Source organism: Hemitrygon akajei, chromosome 31 (assembly GCF_048418815.1).
Source record: "Hemitrygon akajei chromosome 31, sHemAka1.3, whole genome shotgun sequence".
NCBI classification, from domain to species: domain Eukaryota; kingdom Metazoa; phylum Chordata; class Chondrichthyes; order Myliobatiformes; family Dasyatidae; genus Hemitrygon; species Hemitrygon akajei.
Genome location: NC_133154.1, coordinates 27,590,846 through 27,603,073, shown reverse-complemented (window position 1 = coordinate 27,603,073; position 12,228 = coordinate 27,590,846). Strand labels below are relative to the sequence as shown.

General features: G+C 46.8%; 1 protein-coding gene across 5 annotated transcripts in view; it reads right to left on the bottom strand.

Annotated features, from left to right (window-relative positions):
- Positions 1–314: 314 nt before the first annotated feature.
- The window catches only part of LOC140719409 (circularly permutated Ras protein 1-like), a 70,963-nt gene continuing 59,049 nt past the window's right edge, over positions 315–12,228 (bottom strand). For all 5 annotated transcript variants that reach the window (XM_073034043.1, XM_073034048.1, XM_073034047.1 and 2 more), the window contains exons 19-20: positions 11,809–11,877; positions 315–4,187 (exon numbers count right to left, since the gene is read on the bottom strand). In XM_073034043.1, coding sequence (XP_072890144.1) covers positions 4,095–4,187; positions 11,809–11,877 — 162 coding nt within the window. In that variant the 3' untranslated portion in view covers positions 315–4,094. The remainder of the gene's footprint in view (positions 4,188–11,808; positions 11,878–12,228) is intronic.

Below are 12,228 nucleotides of genomic sequence, written 5' to 3'. Positions count from 1 at the left end.
ATCCTGTCTAGCAGCTTACCCACCATTAATGTCAGACTCACCAGCCCTCAGCGTCCGGGTTTGTTTTTGCTACCCTTCTGAAGCCACCGCCCAGTTCCCAGGATTCTCAGCTGTTGCTGGAGATGAAGAAAGAAATCTCTACAAGGGCCTCCGCCATTTCTTCCTTAACTTCTCACAAGGTTTGAGAATGGCACAGGTCGGGTCTAATCAATCTAATCTGTGAGGCAATTTTATTCTCTGAATTCAACCTGAACCCCAACCCCCCCCACCCCCAGCGTCGCGTGAAACCGATCCGCAGAGCAGCAGAACCCAAGTTTCAGCAAAACTTTTATTTTAATTGACCAATAACTTCTGCAACTAATAGAATACAAGGTATTCCCAACGGAAATACAAAATACGAGAGGGAAGATGTATGGTTTTTCTGGAATAACTTGCATTGATCCAGACTGCACACTTTAATGCTTTCCCGCAGGTTTAACTGTAATTTCACTGTGCACATTTCACCGAACACCATTCACTGGGGGGGGGGGGAGTTTCCACCGGGTACAGCTGATTATCTGCCTGCAGTCCTCCAGCAAACTGTTTAAGATCTGCACCCTCCACAACTCTCTTTAAATATGTAAAAAGAAACCTCCCAACAGCTGACCAGCCCCGTGAGTCACCTTTCATAATGCCAACTATGTCACATGTCATCCATTTACACAATAGTTGTTTCGGAGGGAAGGAACACTAAATTTATCACCTTTGCTCTTTTGAACATTTCTTTATGAGCGGTTTAAACCCTCAAGGCAGAAAGAAGAGAGCAGACGAGTGAATCATACCTTTAACGCCATGGACCCCAACTATTAAACAAGGGGTCCGTGGACCCCAGGTTGGGAACTCGTGCTTTAGAGACAGCCACTTGTCAGATTAATTCTATTACTGTAGTGACAGTGCTTGACAACGGATTCTTCCTTTGTAACAGCAAACCGTGAAGCAAACTTGGTGTGCAAAGAGTTAACAAACTTATCCAGGATGTTCTTCATATAGGAATTTGGAAATCGGCGTGGTTGGCCAAATAGCAAAGATTAGTTCTTTGCATTTTTATAAATGGAAAATTCAGCGAAAGCCCCTTTTTTTGCAAAGCATTTGTTTTACAACCCCAGCACATTTTTAAAGAGGAGACTTCGTGGCAACGCAGGAACAGTTACAGCCTGGTGTACATACACCATGGGTGGAAACAAACCACCAGATCTGTGGTTACTGGAGTAAGCGAGTGATATTAATCAATCGTTTGCCAGGGATAATCTGTCCGATCTCCACCGGCACCGCCCGAGCAGCATCTCTGGCGCTTTTCGCTTTGATTGTTCTGTTCTTTGTGAAGTGGCTGTGGCACCTACTTGCACCTTTCGAGTGGAAAGATATTTCTTTCGAAGATGCATTCACTAATACAATCCCTCCCTTTGTGACAGTGTGTTAGTTCTCAAATAGAGACAGAGAGTCATACAGCCCTGAACCAGGCCCTTCAGCCCAGTCTCCACGCTGACCATCAAGTGCCCATCGCTATTTAACCCCGTTTACCAACTCTCACTCCACTACCTTCTTTGCCACTGTCACCACTCAAATGCTCGTGAAGATGTTTGATGTTCTGAGAGCACTTGCCTTCACTACCTTCTAGATCACAACTAGCAGCTCCTCACTAATTCTCTTACCCCTTCCGCAAGCATCCAATCCCCCCACCATCGACGAACAGTCGCAGCAGTATGTACTGTCTGCAACAACACACCAACGTTCCTAAGGCAGCAGCTTCCGGACCCACGACCACCACCATTTAGAAGGGTGAGAACAGCGAATATCTGGGAACACCACCACTTGGAAATCCCCCTCCAAGTCGCTCGCCATCCTGACTCGGAAACATATCGCCGTTCCTTCATTGTCGCTGGGTCAAAATCATGGAATTCCCTCCCTCTAACAGCACTGGGGGTGTACCGACACCTCAGGGACTGCAGCGGTTCGAGAAAGGAGCTCACCACCACCTTCTCAAGGGCAACTAGGGATGGGCAATAAACGCTGGCTTAGCTGGTGATGCCCACATCCCATAAATGAATTAAAAAACTCCTCCCCCTACAACTATTCCCTCTGCTCTAGGAACCCTCTGCCAAGGGTAAAAGCTTCTTTCAGTCTACCCTCTCTGTGCTTGTCATAATTTTGCACACATCTATCAGGTTTTCTTCAGCCTCCTCCAACTCTGAGAAATTAAAACTAGTCCATCCAGCCTCCCCTCACGATTGAACCCCTGCACTCCCTCCAATGCAATCACATCCTTCCTCGAGTGTGGTGACCAGAACTACGCCAGGCAATCAGCTGTGGAAACTAGTGTTACATGAAGTTGCATCAGAAACTCTCTGCTCTCATGTTCAATGTCCCGGACGGCAAGGGCATTAATCACGTGCACCACTTGATCTACCCATGCTAACTCAGGGACCTATGAACTTGTACACCAAGGCCCTTTTGCTTCTCAATACTAGCTGAGCCCCTACCATATGTGATATATGCTCTACCCTTATCTGTTCCCCTAAAATGCATCTTTCAGGATTGAATTCCATACTCTGCCCAGATTACCGGCTGATCAATCTCCTGCTATGATCAAAGACTACTCTCCTCACTCACAACAACTCACCTTTACCTCTCCTGCATTGTTATTAGTATATACAGAACACTGGAATGGAAATTCACTTTTCAGGGTCCGACAAGCTTACTGCTGATCTCAGCTTTCTAGCACAGGACCATGACCTTTCCAAAGGGTCAGAGTTGTTTGTGACAAAGTTAAACTTCTAACCAATATTCCCTGCCCAGGTAAACAGTATGGTCTTGTTGGCCCATGAGTCCATGTTTAAGACAATGGGGTTATGTTAATTGGCCTGCATCAAACTGGATGACACTGGTTAAGTTATTTAGTTCAAGGAAACTTGCAGACCGGATGTTGTCAGTTACCACATCAAAAATGGTCACGGGTATAACCAATCAACTGTTGGGATATTTGTGTCCTCAGAGATCGTCCCTGATAGTTTAATTTGAGCAATGACAGCTCTGACTCTAGAAGCTTTTAGACCACCTGTGTGAATTACTTTGTCCCAGCAAAGGTATCTGAGAAACATCACATGCAAATAATGCCAAAACAGTATAAATATTAGAAAGCATCGGGATCGTTGGGAATGACAAGGGAAACAACAGAAAGACAGAAGAACTAGAATTCATTCAACCTTCAGTGTCTGCACTGGACAGTTCATTTGTCTATAAATTGTTCGTACGTTCTTTTAATTTGCAAGAATTGTATCTGTGTTTGAATTTTTTTGTAGTCTGTGAAGCATCTCCTCCTTGATGAGGAGAAAGGACCCACCACTCAAATAGTGAGTACAGGCAGCTGGGCATTGCTCTATTGTTGTATATTATCCAGACTCCCCACTGGACAGACTTGTAGTTAAGTAGCATCTACCTTCCCCCAGCCCCCCGAAACTCAGGGACAATTAATCAGTACAGGTACAATCAGTTGAACGAATTTCCCAAGGCAGCAAGCTGGTGAGACGGAGGAAAGTCCTGACACCGGAGAATATTGACAAGGAATCTTTAACCTACACCTTAACAACCAAACCCACATCAAGGAGACACAGAGTCATACAGAAAAGAAACAGACCCTTAGCCCCACGCGGTCCGCACCCCACCCTATCCACCTACATAATCCAATTTAACAGCACAGCAGAACAAACTCTCCCAGCTCTGCAAACATTGTGAGATCAAGTCCTGAGATAACTCTCAAGCCCATGACTTCCTGAGTCAGCAGTTCAGCCAGGTCATGTCTTGAGTCGGACATATGGTGTTCTTTATCCCATTGTTTCCAGCAAATGGGAGAGGATGGGAAACCGGAAATTTGCTTGGATTTTATGGAGGCTGTTTTAGCCTGTTTGGCACTGGACGCTCACTGGTATAACGTGGATAATTTTGGGATCAGACGCAGCTAGAATATATCGCTTCTCCCTGACTGTGGAGGAGAAAGGCCTGATTGGTTTCCTCGGATTGCCGCAGTGTTCCGCTCTGGCAAACTCCGTCCGCAAGTGTCAGATGGGTACCAGGAACTTTGGTTTCTTGAACATTTTCTTCTTTGCGTTCTTCAGCCGATAAACCACGTTGGCAACATCGTCTGTAAGAGACTGGAAACAGAGACGTGCATGCAGTCAGTAGGTGGATAGACACAAGGAGGAGAATTTGTAGGATTCTGTCTCATCTACAGTTAACCTTCATTCAACAAGAACAGACCATCATAAACACAAGAGGTTCTGCAGATACTGGAAATTCAAAGCAACACACACAAAATGCTGGAGGAGCTCAGCAGGTCAGGCAGTTTCTATGGAGAAGAATAAACATCTGACATTTTGAGCCGAGACTCTTCTTCAGGACTTGAAAGGAAGGGGGAAGGTGGCAGAATCAAAAGGTGGGGGTGGGGGGGGGAGCAGGACAGCTAAAAGGTGATAGGTGAAGCCAGGTGGGCGGGAAAGGTAAAGAGCTGGAGAGGAAAGAATTTGATAGGAGAGGAGGGTGGACCATTGGAGAAAGGGAAGGAGGAGGGGACCCAGATGAAGTTGATTGGCAGATAAGGAACAGGCCATTCTACCCAGCCTCTTTCTCTAGCTCCTTTCACCAAGTATCTTTGTCCGCCGCAATTGTACGACTACATCGTGCTTATTGTTCCCTCGCTGGCAATAATCAGTGGGTCAAAAAGCTGGAGACAAACCAGGTTATGGGGGAATCAGTGCAGAGATATCCTAAGCAGGGATAATGAGATGATGTACATCTGGAGAAACTGCAGCACGTTCCTGGGGAGGGAGAGTTAATAGGGCGACACTAGTATATACACTAGTAGGATTGATGGCAGAGCACCGACGACTGGAGTTTCTGGGAGCAATTCAGAAGGTGCAAGATAGATTTATATCAATGAAAAAGAGTATTCAAAGGAAAGGATGAGGCAACTGTGGTTGACAAAGGAAGTAAAGACAGCATAAAAGCAAGAGAGAGGGTATGCAATATAGCAAAAATTACTGGGAAGGTAGGGGATTGGGAGGTTTTTAAAAACATATCAGGCAACTAAAAAAGCAATAAGGAGAAAAAAATGAAATAGGAGGGTAAGCTAGCCAATAATATAAAGTAAGATACTAGAAGTTTTTTTCAGATATATAAAAGGTAAAAGAGAGACACTATTGGACCGCTGGAGAGCTGGCAATGGGGGAAACAAAGAAACGGTGGACAGACTCAATAAGTACTTTGTGCCAGTTTTCACTGTGGAAACCACCAGCAGTACACCAGGAACTGGAGAGTGTCGCTGGGCAGAAGTGAGTGGAGTCGCTATGACCAAAGAGAAGGTGCTGTGAAACTGGGAGGTTTGAAGGTAGACAAGTCACCTAGACCAGGGTTCTGAAAGAGGCGGCTGAAGAGATTGTGTAGGAATTGGTATGTAGATTCCGGAATGTTCTGGAGGAAACTATAGGCCAGTTAGCCTGACTTGAGACCCATTATTAAGGATCAGGTTTCCAGACACTTGGAGGGAGATGACAAAATAGGCTAAAGTCAGCATGGTTTCCTGATGGGAAAATCTTGCCTGTTAAATCTGTTGGAATTCTTTGAGGAAATAACAGGCAGGATAGACAAAGGAGAGGGAGTGGATGTTGTTTACTTGGATTTTCAGCAAAGTGCCACACATGAGGCTGCTTAAGAAGACAAGAGCCCATGGTATTACAGGAAAGATACTAATGGATAGAATACTGGCAGATTAGCAGGGGGCAAAGAGTGGGAAGAAAGGGAGCCTTTTCTGGTTGGCTGCTGGTGACTAGTGGTGGTCCACAGGGCTCTGTGTTGGGAACACTTCTTTTCACATTATATGTCAATAATCTGGATGTTGGAATCGATTGCTTTGTGGTCAGGTCTGTGGACAATACACAGATAGGCGGGGTTGTGGAGGCAGAGGTCTGCAGAAGGACTTGGATAGATTAGGCAGATGGGCAAAGAAGTGGCAGCTGGGACATACTGTACAGAAGTGTACGGTGATGAACTTTGGTAGGGAAAGTAAAGCTGTAGAAATCAAAGGTGCAAAGGGATTTGTGAGTTTGAGTGCAGGATTCCCTTAAGGTTAACTTGCAGGTTGAGTCGACAGTGAGGACGGTAAATGCAACGTTAGCATTCGTTTCAAGAGGACTAGAATATAAACAAAAAATGTAATGCTGAGGTTTACATTTAAAGCAGATCGCACTTGGAGTATCGTGAGCAGTTTTGGGTCCCTTATCTAAGAAAAGATGTGCTAGCGTTAGACGGGGTCCTGGCGACACTCACAAGAATGATCCTAGGAATGAAAGGGTTAATGTATGAGGGGCATTTGATGGCTCTAGGCCTGTATTCGCTGTGATTCAGAAGAATGAGGGGGAGGGTGGGGATCTCATTGAAACCTATTAAGTATTGAAAGGCCTCGATAGGGTGGACATGGAGAAGACGTTTCTATTAATGGGGGAATCAACGGTCAGAGGACACAGCCTCAGAATAGAAGAATGTCCCTTTAGAACAGAGAAGCAATTCTTTTTAAAGCCAGAGGCTGACAAATGTGTGGAATTTATCGCCACATATAGCTGTGGAGGCTTAGCCATTGGGTGCATTTAAAGTAGAGGTTCACAGGCTCTTGATTAGTAAGGGCATCAAAGGTTAATGGGGTAGGGCAGGAGAATGATGGGCTGAATGGCCTAATTCTGCTCCTATGTCTTATGACATGATTCTGGGGCTACCGTTGACCAAACCCTGACCCTGGAGGAGCCTCACAACGTGGCTATGAAAGCACGTCACAGGCTGGGGAGCTTGTGGTGATTAACTCACCTCTTAACCCCTCAAAGCCTGGGCACCATCCACAGGGTTGTATCAGGAGTGTGATGGATCACTCTTCACTTGTCAAGTGCAGCGTCAGCAACACCTAAGACGCCCAACCCCACAATGGACATAGCAGCCCAGCTGGACTGCAGGCCATCCACAACCAGTCACTCACACCACCACTGATGCACTGTACCAGTAGTTCACACTGTCTGCAGGACGCCCTCCAAACAGCACAGCATTCTGACTTGCCATATCTTCACCGTCACTGGGTCAAAATCCTGGATCTGCCTCCCTAACTGCACTGCAGGTGTGTCCACAACTCACAGAATGCAGCGATTTTAAGAAAGCAGCGCTCACCGTCTTCTCAAGGAGAACGTAATAAGATGATGAGAGGCGTTGATCGTGTGGATAGCCAGAGGCTTCTTCCCAGGGTTGAAATGGCTGACATGAAGGGGTACAGTTTTAAGGTGCTTGGAAGTAGGTACAGAGGGGATGCCAGGGGTAAATTTTTCCACACAGAGTGGTGGGTGTGTGGAATGTACTGCCAGTGAAGGTGATAAAGGTGGTAGGGCCTTTTAAGAGACCCTTAGGTAGGTATATGGAGCTTAGCAAAATAGTGGGCTATGTGGTAGGGAGATTTTAGGCAGTTTCTAGAGTAGGGTACATGGTCAGAACAACATTGTGGGCCGAAAGGCCTGTAACGTGCTGCAGATTTCTATGTTCTGTGTTCTAACTAGGGATGGGCAATTAATGCCGGCTCAGTCTGTGAAGCCCACATCCCTCGACTGAGTTAAAAGGCACAAATTGGGGATGTGCATGGATTCCTCTAAAGCAAGAGTCCATGGCATTAAAAAGGTTGGGAACCCCTGCTCTGGACAGTGTGCCTGATCACCCTGGGAACAAAGAATCATTTGTACTACCTGGCCAAATTGCTGGGTACAACAAAGTCGACATTCTTAAGGCATGTGGGACGTTGACGTAGTTGGTATGAAACACGGAGCGGAACAAATCTCCCTGCCCGATGAAACAAGTCAGACCTGTTCCCTTTCATTCAGGAGCAGTGTTACAGACAAATGAACCACAGCCCACTGGAATGCTCTCACTTACCCTCATTTTACCCTGAGTTTATCCCTCATTGGTCAAGATGTAAATATTTGTACCTGAGCAAGAAAGTGCACAGGTGTAATATTGCTGTTCAGAGGCGACTGACCAGCAGGAGGACAGCAGAGAGCAGTAATGCAAAGTGTTCGGATACACATCAGACTCTGGCCCATCTGTCTGCACGCGATTCATTCTCTGCCTGCTCGTGTGCCTGTCTAAATGGTTCTTGAAATAGTATCTGCTTCCATCAGGTCCTCTGGCAGCGTAATCCAGGCAGTTACTACTCTATGTAAAAAAGTTGCCTTACAAATCTGCTTAAAAGTTTCCCCCTCACACCTGAAACCTAAGCACTGTAGTATTTGACTTCTCCACTCTTGGGGGTGGGGGGGAAGTTTCTGACTGTCTACTCTGCTCATAGTTTTGCAAACTTCTGACAGGTGCCCACCCCTCCAGAGAAAACAACCCCAGTTTATCCAGCCTCTCCTGAAGGGTTATACCCTCTAATCCAGGCGGCATCCTGCTGCACCTCCTCTGCACTTTTGCCAAGGCCTCCACATCCCACCCGTAATGGGGCAGCCAGAACTGCACTCAGTACTCCAAGTGCAGCCGAACCAAAGTTTCACACAGCTGCAACGCGACTTTGCAACTTTTATATATTTTTATTAAGGGATACGGTAAGGTAAAAGGTTCTTCCGGTCCAGTGAGCTCGTGCCACCCAATTACACCCATGTGACCAATTAATCTATAACCTACATGCCTTGGGACTGTGGGAGGAAACCAGAGCTCCCGGAGGAAACCCGTGCGGTCACAGGGAGAACGTACAAACTCCTTACAGACAGTGGCAGGAATTGAACCCGAGTTCTGGTGCTGTCATAGCATAGTGCTAACCATATGCTGCTAGTCAATGCCCTAATCAAAGGAGGGAGCTCGCCACACACCTTCTTTACAACCCTATAAACTACTTTACAACCAGTTTCAGGGAACGATAGACTTGCACCTCAAGACTCCCAAGTTCATCAATGTTCCCAAGGGTCCTGCCATTTACTGTTTCCTTTAATCTTTCATCTGACCTCCCAAAGTGCAACATTTCACCGTGTCCAGGGTAAACGTGATCTACCAGGTTTCCTCCCAAGTTTCAAAACTGTTTACATCCCGCTAAATCTTCTGACAACCTTCCTCACTATCCACCAATTGTTCTGCATCTGCAAACTCACCAGTCAGTCTCAGAGGTTTGAAAGAGGTAACAACGAAGTTAGTGGTTATTACCTTCCAGAGTTCTGGAAAAGTTCCCAGCCAGAAAGCAGCAGGTGTAACCCTCCCCCACCCCCATACTGACTAAAAGAGGGAGAGGAAACAGGAAACCACCTGAGCCTTGTAGCGGGGACTGTTGCAATCTGGAATAAAGAGTATTTTGTGACAGAAGCAAATGACGAAGAGAAAAAAGAATAGAAAGTACAACAGCTGCTATATTCCGTTAGGAGTTTGAGGAGACTTGGTATGTCTCCAAAGACTCTCACAAATTTCTACAGATGTACCGTGGAGAACATTCTAACTGGTTGCATCGCTGTCTGGTATGGAGGGGCCCCTGCACAGGATTGGAAAAAGCTGCAGAAAGCTACAAACTCAGCCAGCTCCATCACGGGCACTACCTCTCCAACATCCAGGATATCTTCAAAAGGCAATGACTTAAAAGGTGGCATCCATCATTAAAGACCCGCAGAACGTGCCCCCTTCTCCTTGCTACCATCAAGGAGGTGGTACAGGAGCTTGAAGACACCAAACGTTTCAGCAACAGCTTCTTCCCCTCCGCCATCAGATTTCTGAATGGACAATGAACCCGTGTACACTACCTCAATATGTTCTTTTCTTTTTGCACAAATTATTTAATTTTTATTTATATGTATTAATTTATAGTTTTTAAACTATTATTACAAATTTCACAACAGGTTTTTTTTGCTGTTCTGGATGTTTTGCACTTGGCCCCGTAGAAACACCGTTTCATTCGCCTGCATTTATGTATGGTTGAATGATAATTAAACTTGAATTTGATTTGATACGCCAGTAATATTAAACCTGATTCTGATTCAGTGGAGTCAGTGTGGAAGGCAATGAGCTTGACTGATCTAGTGGGGGTTGATGAGGAGAAACCAAAGGACTCTCAGCAGGTTTTCAGTAATGTCCCCCACAGGAGGCTCGTAACAGACAGCACGTGGGCCGGAGGGGACCTTTAGGCGTGGGATGAGAACTGACTGCGATGTGCGATACTGCAGGGCTGCTGCTTGGACCCGAATCATTCACAATTTACATTAACAGTACAGCTGAAGGGGGTGGCAATGGGGACAGGCTCCCATTCTCAATTAAATCCTCCCAATGGTGTGCGGCTCAAACAGCCTCTGACAACCAAGCCCAGCTCCCGGCCTTCACGTGAGGCTCAGCTACTAAGCCCAGTTGAGCCGTTTCTACTGACAGGAGAAGGGGAAAAGGCAGGTTACTGGCACCTTCAAAACCAGTCGCTTAGGGCAGTTGGGGTTCGTCAGCCATGGTAGCTCACCAAGGAGAAGAAAATGTCTGATCTGAAACCTCTGCTGCCCTGTGGCTGTACCCGCCCTTGGGGAAGGCTTGGGAGTAAACAACGAGGGAAAAATCCAGAGCTGGAGTTCCTACATTGAGATCAATGCTGACTGAACTCCTGCCAGGCTACTGATACCAAACTGTAACGGCCTCTGCCGTTCCTTTGGGTTTGTCAGATACGTGGAGAGGGGGAGCTTGCCACAGGGGCAACAGCTCGCTCTCCATATCGTACTGCCCTGGCTTGGGTATCCAGACAGCTAGGATGCAACATCCACGATCAACTCTGACCGACGGAGACCTCAGACCAGGCGGCTGACGGAATCAAAGGTAACACTTCCAAGTTTGCTGATGGCGGGGAGCTGAGTGGGATGTCTGGTAGTGACGAGCAGGAAAGAGGCATGAGGAGGATAAAGGCCAGCTGAATGAGCGAGCAACAAGATTGCAGACGGAGTACATAACGGCGGGCTGAGCCATCGATAGAAACACAGAAGAGCCGAGCATTTCAAATGGTGAGAGACTTGGTGTATAAAGGAGTGTCCTCCCTCACAGATCACCGAAGGGTAACTAACAGGGGCAGTACTTGGGTAGAAAGCAAGCTGTGCTCATTGTAAAAGGATTGGAGTGCAGAAATAAGGATAATTAGCAGATGCACAGCACACTGGTGAGACCACACCAGGAAGATGCGTTTTGGACGTCTCACCAAAGAAAGACGTACTTGCTTTAAGGGGATTGAGCAGACTGGTTGGTGCACACGTCATGGTGGAATGGACAGACCTGACCCTTCTCAGCTGCAGTTTAGAACGCTGAAGGGTGACCCCATTAAGATGTCAAAACCATACACAGAGAGCTTGACAGAGAGGAGACAAGGAGGTTATTTGTCTGGCTATAGATCTAGAAAGAGGAGTGACAATCTAAACAGAAGGGCAAGCGTATGTCAGATTGAGAGGAGGAGAAACTTTCTCACTCAGGGCGGTAAAGCTGTGGGGCTGAGTTATTGAATTCATCACTGATGGGCTTTGGAAGAATAGAGGGATGCCAGGCCAGGACAGGACAATAACGTCGAGGCAAGATCCTGTGAATGGGAAGGCAGACTCGGGGGTCGGGGGGAGCAGAGCCTGCACCTCATTCTCACAATTCTGAACAGCCTGGGAAATAATGGAAACTTTCCCGGTCGTGAGCAAACCAACAGGCTAATCCTGCTGGCTCGGGCTGTTCACAGAAACCCGTGCGTTGGCTCCTCGGCCGTCTCCTTACCTTAATGACCGAGTCTTTGTCTCCTTTGGCGCGCACTGGTTCGTACACGGGATGTGCTGCCGCGTTATCCTGGAAGAGGAGGAAAATTCATTTATATCCACACTTACTTCGTGCATTTCACATCTGTATGGGTCTCAAAACAGCTGGAGAGGAGGCAGACAGCTGTGGATGTTGACCGGATCCAGAGGGGCACTAGTGTGACTGAGCACTGCCGGCTCGTGCTATTGCTGTGTTTCTGTAGACAGTGTCTGGAGTTCAAACCTTATCTGTTGAGGAAAGAACTTCGACAATGAACTCTGACGGGAACAAAGGGCTTGCTGTTTGACTGTTTACACAATGCAAGCAGGCAAGCTTCCTTGTTCCTCTCACACAGCTTGGGTCTGATTTTAGGGAACTGCTTGTATAGGACTCCAGGCATCA